General features: G+C 40.4%; 1 protein-coding gene across 2 annotated transcripts; it reads right to left on the bottom strand.

Moving 5' to 3' along the window:
* Positions 1–555: 555 nt before the first annotated feature.
* npat (nuclear protein, ataxia-telangiectasia locus) lies at positions 556–15,139 on the bottom strand. 2 transcript variants are annotated; one of them, XM_074641600.1, is made up of 17 exons: positions 14,905–15,139; positions 13,320–13,438; positions 13,170–13,230; positions 12,644–12,716; positions 11,967–12,007; positions 11,059–11,301; positions 10,565–10,640; positions 9,575–9,698; positions 9,171–9,262; positions 8,963–9,044; positions 8,704–8,800; positions 8,439–8,555; positions 6,845–8,164; positions 6,155–6,258; positions 4,853–4,934; positions 3,330–4,696; positions 556–1,340 (listed from the first exon to the last, which is right to left on the bottom strand). In XM_074641600.1, exons 1-17 carry the CDS (start codon positions 14,939–14,941, stop codon positions 1,260–1,262), a joined length of 4,116 nt encoding a protein of 1,371 aa, XP_074497701.1. In that variant the 5' UTR covers positions 14,942–15,139; the 3' UTR covers positions 556–1,259. The 2 variants fall into 2 exon arrangements, with proteins under 2 accessions (XP_074497701.1, XP_074497702.1); XM_074641601.1 differs by having other exon boundaries at positions 9,171–9,259.
* Between the last annotated feature and the right edge of the window lie 105 nt (positions 15,140–15,244).

The raw sequence follows: 15,244 nt of genomic DNA, 5'->3' as shown, positions 1-15,244 counted from the left end.
TGAATAATTTTCTTCACGTAAGTTTTTTATTAATCTAGTATAGTGGAATAAGCAATTGTATAAACGAGGAATTGAGAGGCAGCATAATTATTGCGTTTTCTACACAATAGAAGACACAATTAATGAAGGAGATGCTTTTATTGTGAAATCGGGAGTGGTGACGTGTTTCCGCGAGTTGGGTTTTATGGTCCAATGGGAGGTTGCCAGATTTCCCAACAAAGTGAGACAATTGCAACACTCCTCAAAGGGTTCATTTTAACCTTGAGCCATGCAGCAATGTTTGTGTAAAAACAAATGAAGATAGCATTGGGCCTAAGTCAATTCCTAAGTGTTGTTCAGTGTCTGCCTGCCCATCAGAGGTCAAGACAGTCTAACTGTGAATAATCTCTTTTTGAGCCCTTAAAGGACACCTTACCTCAAACAAAGTCTGCAATGCTGTAGACTGTATATAGACCATTATTATATTCAGACAGTGAGGAACAAACCCTCTATTTATTGAGCTACATGACATTTAAGCCTTGCACTTTCCTAGCCAAAGATAAAAACACACACAAGACCATTTCTTTGTTTTATTACAACATTGAATGAAGCCTGAGTACGCAATTTTGAACAATTGCAGTCATTTCGTGTGTCTTCTACCAACAATAAAGAACAAAATATATATGTAAACACACATGTATCTCATAAAATATAATCTTCACATTACTTTAGTATTTTTCAATCAGACTTCAATCTGAACATGAAAAACTAAAATGGATGAGAGCTCTTCATTCAGTGTTACTAAAAATTACTATTCCAAAACATATTTTTTTTTACATACAAACATGTCAGTGTTAGCTGGATTTATCAAACTAAGAGTCAAATATTGACCAAGAAAAAATGCTTTGTGTAACCATTTTATCAACACGCACCCATTATGTCAACATGCCCCACAACAAATGTGTCAGTTGTAGTACAAAACAATGATAATTTAAACAGAAGTGAGCATGAGGATAAAAAAAAAAAAATACAACAAAGTGCCATGGTTGCCCTACTTCTGCTGCGTCTAACAGGCTTTTATTCAGATCACCAACACTGGAAGCTCATCAACCAAATCAAAGTCCCTCATTGGCTGAAGAAGACATTACAGCTTATAAGGTCTCGGGCAAGGTTACTAACAGGAACCATAGGCACTGGTTTAGCAGATGGCTTGATCTATTCCTGGATAGTAACCTAAGCAGGTTGTGATATGGTAGTCCTTCCTGTTGGTGTGTCTCATTTCACTCATCATAGTGAAGTGAAGACAGGAACTTATCCACATCCAAGTCACAGGGAAAGCACTCTACAAGTTTCTTCTTTTCCTGCAGATTTAAATCAAAAGTTAGAATTACACAACAATAATATGTGGTATGCATAAACACTTCATTACCATCTAAATGAAAAGCAGTGATACCAATAGGCAGTTCATCTGGTGAAATCACCTCAATTTCTGTTCAACAAGAGAAAATCGGGTGGCCCTGAGTAGATGTGATGCTCATTACACACCAAAACACAAGTGTTGGATGGATGAGAAATAGAGAAACAACTCGGGTATTCTTAGTTTTTTTTATGAATGGGGCAAAATAACAGAAAGATTGGCCTGATGGTGGCACCAGAGTTAAGGCCACATTATCACCTTAATCCATCCACTCTGTAAACTGCTTATCCTGTTCAGGGCTACTGAGGACACCCTTGACCGACTAGTCTATTACAGGACTAACACATGCAGACACACATTCACACCATCAGGTCATAGAGTTTCCAATGCACCAAACCTGCATGTCTTTAAAAAGGGTTTTTACTGTGGTCATTTTAGGATATCTCACAGACTCAGCTTGTCAGGCTCAGTTCTAATTTGTAAGACTAAGCTCAAGTTTCTTCAGGTTTATGCTGTTTTGTCAGGCTTGGCCTATTATCATTAGAATGCTTAAAGGTAGGGTTGGTAGTGCTGTTCAAATAAATTGTTATATTTGTTGAAATTCTCATTACATCCCGACAGAAATCAATAAATGAAATGCTAGGCAAAAAAAGGAGAAAATAATCTGGTATCTGTGGCTGTCGCAGGACTGTAATAAACCCGTCCAATCATTTCACTGCCTGTCTGTCTACCTAACTGCCTGCACGCACTCATTGCACGTCACCGGAGTCTTCCACAAGCTGCTAGCTAGACAGCTACGTTCATTATATGTTCATGTTCATCATGATAATTTAGGGGAGTGACATTGGAGGGAGGCCTGAAGGGACGGACTGTTAGTGTAGCAGACTTTCTCGCTAGATTCAACGACATTTGGAGATAGTACTGCTAGCTACTTTCATTGGAAACGAGTCGACAACACTGGGCTCGTTTTTTCGGTGGAATCATTTAAAAAATCTCATGCACTCTTGCTAGTTTCTTAGCATTACCGAACCTACCTTTAAGAGAGCCAGAGCTAGAGCATATTGGTAGTTGTCTTGTAGGATTGTGGGAATTGTAAACACTGTCTGCTTCTTTTTGAAATTATAGCAAAACCAGCAAGACATCTAAGTAGAGCTGAAACAATTAGTCAATTCATTGATCGACAGAAAATTAATCGATTGATTGTTTTCAAAGATTGAAAGTAATTTTTCAATCCAAAAGATCAAACATTCCCTTGTTGCAGCTTTTCAAATGTGAAGAGAGTTGCAGCTTTCCTTCGTCATATTTGAGAGAAATATCTTTGGTGTTTTGACAAAATAGGAAATTTAAAGATATCAACTTAGGCTTTACAAAATTGTAACATTTTCCGCTGTTTCCTGACAATTTATAGACCAAATGATTAATCAAAAACACAATACTCGTTTCTTTACAGCCCTACATCCAACTACATCTGAAAACAGACTAGTGCTGAAGCAGAACTTATCCATCACAGAAAACAATAATAGTCCAGTTATAATGTAACTTGACCTCAAACAAATTGCAACAAGACCTATTATACTTGCATCGTACTCCTAAAGGTTTCCTCTTTGACATTAAAAAAAGGGTTAATGAATAATCTGGAGGGAAAAATCCTGAAATCTGGGGAAATTCAAAATGGCCACCATCTGCCCTATAATAATAATAATAATAATTAATTGATATTTGAAAGGGTTACAATCAGAGATGGCCAATATTTCTGTTTTTGTAATACAATTAATTTGGAGCATTTTGTAATTAATATTTGACAGAGAAGTTTACCCAAATTTTTAAGGTAAAATGCCTGGACTTCATTATAATAATAATAATAATAATAATAATAACAACAATAACAATAATAATATATTTTAAACATGACAAATCGTTGTGTTGTACTCACCCGGTCTGTCTTTTTGCTGGGAGATTGTTTTGCCTCTTTCTTTGCCCGCGGGCTGGCTGTGGGAGAAGACTGTTTGCGTTTCTTAGAGTTCTTTGAGCTTGTGGCCGAATGTTCTCCTACTTCTTCCTGACGCAAGCTGTCCTTCAGTGGAGTGCCTGTCCTGGCGATGGCAGCACGTGAAAGAATCATGAGTGTGTGAGCAGCCATGTTAATACTGTTTTCGCTTCCAGCCTCACTGGCTGGGCTGCAGCCGGGGACATCTGGGGTATTGGGAGGTATTAGACGCTTGGGAGTCCCCTCTCCATCTTTACCTTTCTTGTGTCGCGAAGGAGTCCTAGGACGGTCAGCGGACTCCTCCTGGTTACGGCCAGTCCCAGGGGTCCGGGGAAGACTGTGGTCTGAACTGCCCGCTCCAGGCCTCTTGACTGGGGTGGGAGGAGAGTTGAGCCCCTGGATGTCCTGCAGCATCTCAGCTGCCTGCTTGGCCAGAGAGCTGGTCTTTGAGGGTGCTTTTGTAGCCTTGGACTGAGGATTAGATGCAGGCTGGGTGGCAGCTGGAGGGCTAAAGTCTCTTAATGCTGAGGATGAAGGTGTTGACTCTTGCAAGCTTCCTTTCATTTCATTCTCCTTGTTCGCTGTCACATTTGGCATCTCCTGAGTGGGAGTCCTCTTTTCTGTACGCCCCTCACGTGACTTGCCAGGAGCTTTTTCTGCAGGTTCTTTCCTGCTGCTCTCCTCTTTCTCCTTTCTACTTCCTGATTTCAGTGCAGACTCAGAGGACAAAGACCTAGAAGTACGAAAATCCTTAGTTTTTGCTCCATCTCCATCACCATCACCATCACCATCCTTATCATGATTGTGTTTCCTGTCAATAGATTTTGATCTCCTTCCCGATTCAGACTTTTTCAAAGTCTCAGGCTGTGAGGCATCAACCCTGCTGGTACTTGCACGGTGAGACTCTTGATTATTGGTGCTATGATCTTGTTTATGAGAGCTCTTTTTAAGAAGATTTTTCTGGTGCTGTTGTGGAGGTGTGGACTTCTCTGCCTCCTTCATGAAGCCACCTCCAGTCTGGGGATCTGCTGAGCATCTGACAGTCTCTATCCTCCTCTTGGGCTTGTTGGCACCCAAGATAGTAGGTGTTTTTCGAATCACCGACTGTGTGTCATCTTTCTCAGTCTGCTGGACAGTTTGTGATGCATTTGGAGCTGGAGGTTTGGTGGTTCTTGTTGTTTTAGCAGTTTGTGGTTGAACTTCTGCATTACGGTCAAAACATAAAATTCTCTTATGTCTAGGACCCATCGCTGTATCCTGCTGGCCTGTGTTTCCAGGTTGAACCAACTTACCAACCAGGTGTTGCTCAGTGCCTGAAATTCAGAGAAATAAGGTCAGAGAAGTAAAGCAGGGACATTAAAACAATAAGCAGAGAATCACTGCAGACATCCTTTGGTAACATAAAGGAAAAGGATATCAACCATTATATACCACCAGCTAGCACTGCTCCAAATTAACTTGTAACTTACCAGCAGGTGACCGTTTGGTTGCCATTGTGGGAGACTTGGGCTCTGCCTGCTGTACCGGTACTGGGTTTGATATGGCAACAAGCTGTAAATATAACAATGATACGTTTTATTGTTCTGGACATTGCTAAACATCTACAACCCCCATGATGCAGCAATGTTCATTTCATTATAACACACACTACATACTTATAAAGTCTGGGATAGATTGAAAAACATACTGACAATTGTTGGAGCCTTACCAGTGGTAGGACTATAAATGCAATGTTTGCCATGAAGAAAAAGGCAATGGGCTCTTTAAAATGTTATGTGTTTATTACTTTAGAAGGATAAATATGTTTAGTAAATTGTGTGTAATCTGCCAGTTAGGGTATGACATGTCTTGTGTGCAAGTTAACATTTTGGCCGGAGCACTTATTGGTCAGCAGGCAACATTTAGATTTATTCTTTTGGAAACCAAATTTCATAAATGCTGTCACTGGTTTGGACATCTTGTTTACTATGGTGACAATTTAAGGAGCAATATGTAGTACTGACAGCTAGCGTTTTAAAATGAGTACTGCAGTCTAAATTTAAAACATTGGAGCCGTGGCCCGTTCGCTCCTTCGGTGTGACTGATAGCAGTTAGCATGTATTAGTATCACGGCGTTAGCCTCTAGCCAGCAGCAGCAACGTTAGTCAGAATCACTTCAGCGGCTGTGTGTCTCAAATACTTGCCACCTTGATAACCCAGCGGCACACGGACCACAGAGAGATGTGCCGAGGCTTTTCAGGTTGGGTAAAATGCAGAAGGCTGTGTTTGCGTGCCAATTTATTTCAAATGTGTCAACGGGGTGTTGAAATGGGCAGTGGACGGGATCACACCGGCCAAAACAAAAACAGACGTTTGGGACTGCATTGGAAATCTCAAAGGAGAACATACTGGCTGTAGCATTGTTGTCAGAGAAGCCAGTATTTCAATTTAGCATTTTTCCTTAATCTCTGATGACATACCATGGTCATTTTATGATTTATTAAAGTAAATGTATTACATATTGATCTTTTAAATATGAAATGTTGTCCAAAATAGCAGAATTATGCTTTGGGTAGTATGTATTTTGTAAATCTCATGGAAATATGCCAATTAGATCTCAAGATACCTCGCCATGGACCAAAGTGTTAAATGTTAGTGTCAAAGAGAAATTTCCTCCAAGGGGCAGAACGGTAGATGATCACCAGAATGATCAGGAATTATCTTTTTATTCTGGTGAAAATGGTAAGAAAAGAAATTCCTTTTGACTACCACCTTACTGCAGATAAAGTTACCTGATTGGACAACATATGGACCTTCCCAAGAGTATTCGGCCCCATAACAGAAACAGGGAGAATCACAGGCTTAACAACAGGTGATGGTAAGATGAGTGTTGGCCCTGCATGAAAAAAAAGAAAGATTTTTTAAAATTATACCAACACTAATAAAGATAATAGTTATGGGCTTGACAGACAGTAGGCAATGAACAACAAAGAAAAACAAAACACGCCATATCCTCTGCTCAAGGTCCAACACACAATAGATGACGGAAATCCCATCAACAATGTGCAGCTTGTTAGCTCAGGGAAGGAAGGAAGTCCAAAACCACAAACAAGAGTCAAAATGACCCATAGTGTTTCCTGAATTATTTGTCAGAGTAACCTCAAAAGTTGTAATAATCTGTGTTATTTTGCAGTGCAACCTATGTGTTAATGTGGACGAGCACCAAACTGTGCATTGCTTCATAGGAACAGAACTCATTACTCATTATCACATGTTCACAAACGGGGTAGAAGCAACATTGTCTATTATTTTTCAAGTCCAAAGTCCCTCAAGGGGAAAGTGTCCCCTTCACAGTATGTTAAGAAATTCAAACAAAAATGCCAAAGTTAACATCAAAAGCTGAAACTACAACACTCAAAGCTAGCTTGTGATACTGGAGATTAACGTTTTTTCTATTGAGATGACCCACTGTTTTCTCTTACCGGTGGAGTAGCCTCGAGAGCGAGTTGGTGTGGTCACCCCAAACTGGTTGGTGGGCAAAGATTGTCCCTTTGAGACACCAGGAGACAGTAGCATTGGTCTGGTTTGAGCATCTTTATTCGGGGATTCAGTCACAAGGATATAGCTGGCAGTGGCTCCTTGGAGGGCTGCGTTAGTGGTGTCCAGGGGTAGTTGAATTATGTAGTTTTGCTGTGCCTGTGATGTCCCTGTTAATGGGGATGCGACTACGGCCCCAGCCTTACAGCGGAGAGGACTAGCATGTGCCTCAGAGCTTTGTAAGCCACTAACTGCCTGTGCTGCCTCATCCAAGTTGGCCTTTGGTGTGCCAGGGACTCCAGAGGGCTTAGCTAGAGAGGAAAGATAGATGGTGGGTATCTTCTCTCCAGAAATGCAAGAAATTGCCGGATTCAAAGCCGTGTTACTGGAAGAATTCTCATCCTGGTTATCGCTGATGATGATCTCCAAAGAAACTATATCACTGTTATCAGCTGCGGCCTTGCTTGGGGTGGTGTGGTTGATGGTCGGAGGATCGGGTGCTGCAACAACTGACGCACAAGAGGAGGAGGATGCGGGTGAGGCAGGTGAGGATGAGGCAGGTGTAGCTGTAAGCGTTGCAGAGGTAGAAGCAGATGTGGGTGAGCCAGGTGCTGCTGTGGACTCTGGTGAAGGTGTGGCAGGCACAGTTATAACTGTGGCACTGCTAGAAGGAGATGTGCAAGAGGCAGATACAGATGTTACTAAGAGAGTCGACCCCGGTTGAGCATCTCTTCCACTGCTTGAAAGTGACATATGAGGTAGGTCAGCAGTCGGCGTTGGAGTGTTGTTTAGTTCAACTTGTAAAGGAAACAAAAAAGCAGAGGGGGCAGGATGCACTTCAGATCCTTGTGCTTCTTTATGTTCCTGTTTTCTGTCAACATTAGATGTCAGCACAGCAAATGCAGCAGAGGGAAGAATGGTTGCTTCACTGGGGTCAGCTGTGATGGAAGGGCTGTCCCTTGTGGCCATACAGTCAAAAGGAGGGGGAGGCGTATTCAACGGTTCATCAATATCCATCGGCGTTACAAAAACACAGTTATTTTCTTTTCTGTTTGAGAGCACTGCAGCAGATGAGACGCCTTGGTGATCCTCATGACTCACTAACAATTTGGCTGAACTGTTTTCAATTCTGGATGCTCTGCCGCCGGGGTTAAGAGCTGTTTTCTTTAACAAGATGGGAGCAGTAGACTTTCTGGTTTTACGCTCTTGTCCACCTCTCATCTTCACCGTTGTATCCGAAGCGTTAGCATCGGTGTGTGTAGTGCCTGAAAAATAAAATTAAATATTTGGTGATTAATCTGAAAAATTATACCTGTGTGTCTGATTTAAGGATGCCATTATGTCAGCACACATACACACACACCTCACATGGAAAGTTGTTTAAACTGGAAAATTAATTGATTTTTGACACATTTTACGCGCTTCCAACTTTGAATTCAAGAAACCTGCCTTGACCTGTGTGAAGCAGACAATAATCAACGGTGACACCTGTGTTTTCTTCTTCTGAGAGCCTACTACTGTATTAGATTGTAAGCATACCTGGATCATCACTCTGAAGGGGTCCGACTGTAGATGAAGGTCCAGCAGCGTCGCTCTCTTCTGGACTACTGCTAATATCTCCATCCGCTGGTTCACCATCAGTTAATCTGGTTTTATCTGCAAATACACATTATAAAAAGTCTGTTTTGCAATGGCTTTACATTGTGCTTTATTACACAATTAAAAAGAAGTGATTCAGTACTAAGTACTCTAAGTAAGTACTCCGCACAACAAACAAAATAAAAGCAAAGTAGGTCATAGTTACTGTAATCGAAGAGCTCAAAGAGGGCGTGAAAAGCTGGGTCGGACTCAGTCTGCTCCAAAATGTCATGGATGGCATCGTCACTCATGTGGATTTCCCCCTGTATCAGAGGACATATATCAGGAAATAATGTAATTACACAAAGGAAAATAAGCACAGCTTGATGGAGTGATCACTAGAAATGTTTCTGAGGAACATTTTTGAGGAGAAATAAAAACAAAATGATACCATTATGATATTAGTATTTATAGTTTTTCAGCACCTGTAATCCCAGGATTTCATCTATAGACTGGTCTGCCTCCACTGTACTTGAAGGGGCCTTAGGTGCTTGGGGCATTGGCTCACTGATATTTGAGATTAAACAGAGCAGAAATTAGTACAGCCATGTTATAACATGCTTGCAGTCATGTCACAACTTTGATTGTCACTAACAAAAGTGAGGCAATGCAGAGTTCTAACTCAACACTTACTTGGCGAGGATTTTGTTGATGTTTTCAGCTAGCTTCTCTTGTAGCGATCTGTCCCCCAATATCTTGTCACGTGCATTTTGTATCACAAGCTGTTGTGGAGATTAGCATGTGTTGTGAAGTCACAAAATATATGAAACATGAATCTAAAAAAGAAGAATTCATTCAAGAGAGAGCATGCCATTTCTGATTCCATGATGTTCTACTGTCACTTAATTGGTCAAGAGCTCAAAAACTAAAACACATTTATTTCAGGTGTCCTAAAAAGGTGACAATCTGCAGGTAATTTAGCACTAATTTGCTGCACAAGATGGACCAAGATCATTGCATGAGTGAAAACGCTTCTTGTTTGTTCAAAATGTCTCGGTCTTATGGAAGCCTAACACCCTACATACAGATCTACTTACAGGAAAGTTCTCATCTACGCCTTCTTCAGGTTGGGGTTCTGCATTGGGGGTATTGACAGTCATTGCACATCTGCCAGGGATACTGGACCCAATCTGAGCACCACCTCTCTTCCTGGGGGTGTCCCTGAGGGCAGCAGAAAAGATTATAGAGATGGCTGCCAAGTGCTAACATGCACAAGGCACAGACAAAACGCGCAATCTCATACAACAACCGCATTGTTGATGCACCTTTGACCAATTTTTATTCTCTGGATTTAAATTGTGTTTAGCCTGTCTTTATCTGATTCCCTGCTTTTTAAGTGCTATATAAATTAAATAAACTTGAAACTTGAAAACACCACAAACTAAGGCCTCAACCTGACGAGCCAATCAACATTTCTCACAGTGGACATTTTGACTGTCATAACAGGAAAACCACAGGTGTAACTAATAACATTTATGATGACTCCTGTCCATTTAGGTGAACCAGGTCCGTAGTCCTTTTATTCGCATTTCTGGCTCACCTGAATTGAACAGAGCTATCATTAAATGTTATAAACAACACCTGTGCTTTCCCTGCAATCACATGTCAAAATGTCGGCTGTGAGTGAGGTCTAAACCAAAGCCCTGTACCTGGCACACCTAAACAGAATCAAACCACAGCCATACTTGTCATAGTAGGAAAAGCACAGGTGTGACTAATAACATCAATGATGGCTTCATTCTAGTCATGTGTCCCAGTAAGTAATGACAGTGTCACATTGAGCCAGCATGCACAACAAAAAAGACCCTGAAACTGAAGCAGCTAAATGGAATTTGGCAGCCATTCATTTAATTATTTACACCTTTGCTTTATTGTCATATGTCAAAATGTCTTCCATGAAAAAGGCACAGGTCTAGAAGGACAACAGAGTCCGTCTTCAACGCTCTCTCGTTAATGGGTTGTTAACATTAACTGCAATGCAGCAATAAATCATCCTTAAAATAAATAAAATAAATAAATATCCTTACCATTTCCGTCGTGCAGGAGACATTGGGCCTGGATTTAGCCGAGGTTCTGAAACAATTATCTGTATAGGTGAACCCCCTGTAAAGGACATATTATGTCATATTATGTCATCATATAAAAGCAACAGCTTGCAAGCATGCCAAAATGCAAAGAGCTAATCGAGCTTTGTTAAATGTTTCAAGAGCCCTACGCAAAATGAAGAAACCTATTGGGCTTCAACAAGCCGTCATCAAAAAACACAGGAATAATTTTGTTCAAAGAAAATAGCTCTAACATGTTTTTTCAACTTATCTACTGTATTAAATCAGCGCAGAGAAATGACCACCTCGGCTGAGAATGTAAAATAAAAGTGAATATTTGTTTTTAGATTTTTTAAATTCAATTCAATAAGACGTGTGAAAACAAAACACCTCAACCTTCTAAATTGTCACTTCCTCAAGTACCCTGTACATAAAACAAAAAATAGAGAGAGTACTGCATGTTTTGTGATACTTACTGGGTGTATTTAGTAATCGGCTGACATCATGGATCTGCTGCTGGGTGCCACTGCCGGTAGCTGGGCGGGCGTGCGTGGCAGTGTAGCTCAGGGGAGTGGAGTGGCCGAGCATGTTGTGGGAGATGTGTGATGGGCTGATGAGCGAGCTCGTTTCAGAAACTGATGAGCAGACGACGCCACCAGCTGAAGCCACGGCCAAGACCCGCTGTCTAGCCATGTTTGCCATTCCAATGCGTGAACGTGCTGCAATGAACAGAGGCCAGTAAATAAAAGGCCTACGTACAAACCCTGAGCAAACACAGAAGCCAGACAACCTAATTCATACAGTATTTATCTTAAATCATAGTTTGACTACCGTGTTAAGAGTGGGTGATGCTGATAATTTGCACACTCAATGTATTGACCACAGTGTTTCCCCCATTTTGCGAAATTAGTCGTATTGGTTGGATTTACCGTTTATAAACCACCATAATCACAATAAGCACCTGATTAGGGAAGCCATTCCAGCTGACATTGGGCGAAGGCAAGGTAAACCCTGGACAGGTTGCCAGACTATCATAGGGTTGACACATACAGACGCTCACATTTACACCTACGGGCAATTTAGAGTCAACAATTAACCTAACCTGCATGTCTTTGGACCGTGGGAGGAGGCCGGAGAACATGCAAACTCCACATAAGGGCCCCAAACCAGGTTTGAACCTGCAACCCTCTTTAAGTGAGGCGGCAGCGCTAACCACAGAAATCTTGAAGGCTCAAAGTACTTGGGTGGGTGTTGATAAAAAATGATGGGAAACACTGCTATATAATCTGTATACATTAATATGGCAGTACATACTTTTGTCTGCAAGGATTTTAGTGAACAATAAAATATAACATCAAATTGAAAAAAACTAATAACAACTTACTTCTTTGATATGCTGATATAGCGGGGGAATTCTGCAATGACCTAAGTAAAAGATGTAGAAGAATAATGGAACAATATCAGTGATGAAGATCCAACTTAATGTCAGCTTTGAATAGAAAACACTGAGATTTGAGGCCCTGTTCAGACCTGGTATTAACATGAGTCATCAGATCACAAGTGGACAGCACTAAGTACAGGTGTGAATATGAAGGATATTACTTCATGTAATATTACGTCACAACGTCTGCTGTATTAGTCATGTGTTTACTACGTGTTAATTTGCTTTAATGTTCAAAAAACGGTTTATTTTTCTCATACCAGCTGTGCTGCAGCCACCTCATTTCACCCTGTCTGAAACCCCGTTTGAGATGTCCCCAAGCTGTCCGACGGCCGACTTTCGGCTTGGTGTGTCAGGGCCTTAAATCCCCTTAGCCACGTATTTACTTCGTGTTTATTTGCATATAAAACGGGGAAGTGAGATTGAATGACAAGTGGTCACTGGAGACGTATGTTGAGACGCAGTCTACTGCCAGGGGTGAACAAACGTACTTAAAGCTGTCTTCTTGTGATCAGATCACTCATGACGCATGTTAATATCAGGTCTGAACAGGGCCTGAGATTGTGGTCAGTTTCAAAATAGTTGCAGTGATTTAGATGCTGAAACTTGAAGCTCATTACTTGATCTGGTTGAGAGTAAAATCCAGCTTTTTCCACAGGGAAGTCATCATGGCAGGTACCTCATGACAAGACTCTGTTGACAAAACAACACAAGCATGACACATGAATAAGAATATATAACAATTAAGATAAGATATTCCTTTATTAGTCCTGCAGTGGGGAAATTTGCAGTGTACAGCAGCAAAGGGGATAGTGCAAAAAGTGCACAAGATGCATCAGCTAACACAGTAAAAAAGAGCTAAATAAAGTGTAACAAAATATGAACCATTTAAATAGAAGGAAGTATACAAATAGGAGCAGTATATACAGTATTGACAATAAACAGACTATTAACAAAATTGCACAAGTGGAAAATGATATTGCACAGTGAGAATGAAATGAAATTCCACTTGAAAATATCAGGTTATTGTCAGTTGTTGGTGTGTAAGTGGTCTACTGGGAGCAGTGCTGGTTGTGGAGTCTGACAGCTGCAGGAAATGGTACATTTTGTAATGGGATTATGGTTAACAATGTCAGATGAGCTCACCTTTTGTTTTGGCAGCCACATATTCATTTAAGATGGTTGTTAGGCCTTTCCCAAAGATAGACTGTGTGAGGGAAAAAAAAAAATAAATCACAGATGTACCATTATGGGCTTGACATACACTTAAGTGACAAAAACGTAGCTAACACTTACAAAAACACAAGCAGGAATAGTCCCATCTTCAGTGGTGTGTTCTGCATACTCCTTCAGATTTGGGCACTCATGGATGAAAGCTATGGTTGTGGAGGACAGTCCCTCTTGTTGGAGGTAACCTGAGGGAAGGACATTTAACCAGTACATCCAGTATAAGAGGAGCACAGCAAAGCTCAAACGGATAGTTTAAATAATACACTACGGTTACGTTCCAAATCGCATACATTTTCTTTTTACTCCTAGTACGTACTGCAGCTGCCCTCACAAAGTACATACTGTTGCATGCAGTATATGCATACAATTGGGACATACTACTTCTTATAACATTGCACCTTGAAACTTGAGGACCCACAGAGGATTGTGGGTCAGAATAGCCAGAAAAGTATGTTGGCTTGATGTTTGATTCTCCTAAAATGGAAACAACGCACTCCTCCATCCTTTTCTCACTGGGTCAAAGAAGTTATGTATTTCTTAAAACTAGAAAAAATGAAATACACTCTTAAAGGTTCCTCTCCAACCTTTGTTAAGATATGGAGGCCCTTTTATTTAATTTATTTATTCTCTTTTTCTAAGTTATTTTCCTAATTATTTTTCCCCCCTGTCATTTGTTTATTGTATATCTTTCCTTCATGCACCTAAATGTATTTTGTAACCTGTGATCCTATGGATGGATGGATGGATGGATAGGGAAGGGGATTTGGACTTAACTTTGTAATCAGATCTGATGAATGATATCTATTTTGTTTGACTTATACATGTTTTGTATCTGTGATTTTTGTGGGATAAAATCTTTGAAAATCAATAAAACATATTTTACTTAATATTAATACACTGAATGTGATACATTTGTCTGTGCAATATATCCTTGACACAAAATACACCTCAAATGCAACTTTGTTTACATTTTATTTATTACATCTACCCTACCTATTTTACAAGTGCAATTACCTGTTAACATTACATCTATTTTTATATTTTATACTTCTAGTGTAACACTTCTGTTTATATTTATCTATTACATCTACTTTACCTATTTTATTTACTTTAAAACTATGTGTGTTTTACGTGTTATATGTTTTATCTGCCTTGTCTTGTCAAGTTTTTAAAGCACTGACCAGACGTGGCAACTGTGAATCTCGTTGTATTTAATACAATGACAATAAAGCTTTCTATTCTATTCTATTCTATATTTACAAAAAAAAAGTATGCTGGCTTGCATACTATGCAAAATGAGACCGTGTGTAGTAGTAGGACGTCCTACTGCATTTGACATACTATGTTATTGGGACATACTAAATCTTTTTCTGGCATACTAAATGGTAAGGTAGTGTGGGTATTGGAACGCACAGTACGTACTAAAGGAGCAATGTTATGCATACTAAATGTAACACTACACAGCTGCACTACAAGTACACAAGAAAAAGTATGCGATTTGGAACGCTGACTGTTAAGCTAGTTAACGTCTGTACGCTTTGAGCCGTTGACGTTGATTAGCAGTTGACGTTGATTAGCCGTTGGCTACCGCTAACGTTCAGCTACAAGCTTTTGCTTCGTCCGTTGTAACACCGGACCAGACTAGACTTACCCAAAACAAGCCGGGCGACGTCGGACGGTAGCAACATAGCGGCTGCCTTTTTACTTGATATATAAAGAGTGATTAGTTAGCTATAGGTAGCTACATATTCAGGAAAAAAAGTCTCTCAGAAATCCGTTGTAAAAGCCTCAAAGTCAAATTTTGATTTTGTTATTGTGGAAGGCGACGTCCTGTCTGTCTGGGACAGTTGTCGCTTTCTCAAAAGGCGGGGAAATCAAGCGCGTCACCCGGAAGTGTATCAGAATAAATCTGCCCATTGGAATGTTGGGAGTTGTAGTCCAATCCGAAACGTTAAAACTCCACTGCTCACTACAGGCTGCTTTATACATAT

This window comes from Sebastes fasciatus, chromosome 7 (assembly GCF_043250625.1).
Source record: "Sebastes fasciatus isolate fSebFas1 chromosome 7, fSebFas1.pri, whole genome shotgun sequence".
NCBI lineage: Eukaryota > Metazoa > Chordata > Actinopteri > Perciformes > Sebastidae > Sebastes > Sebastes fasciatus.
Note: the sequence above shows the minus strand (reverse complement) of the source record. Positions and strands in the feature narration are given on the sequence as shown.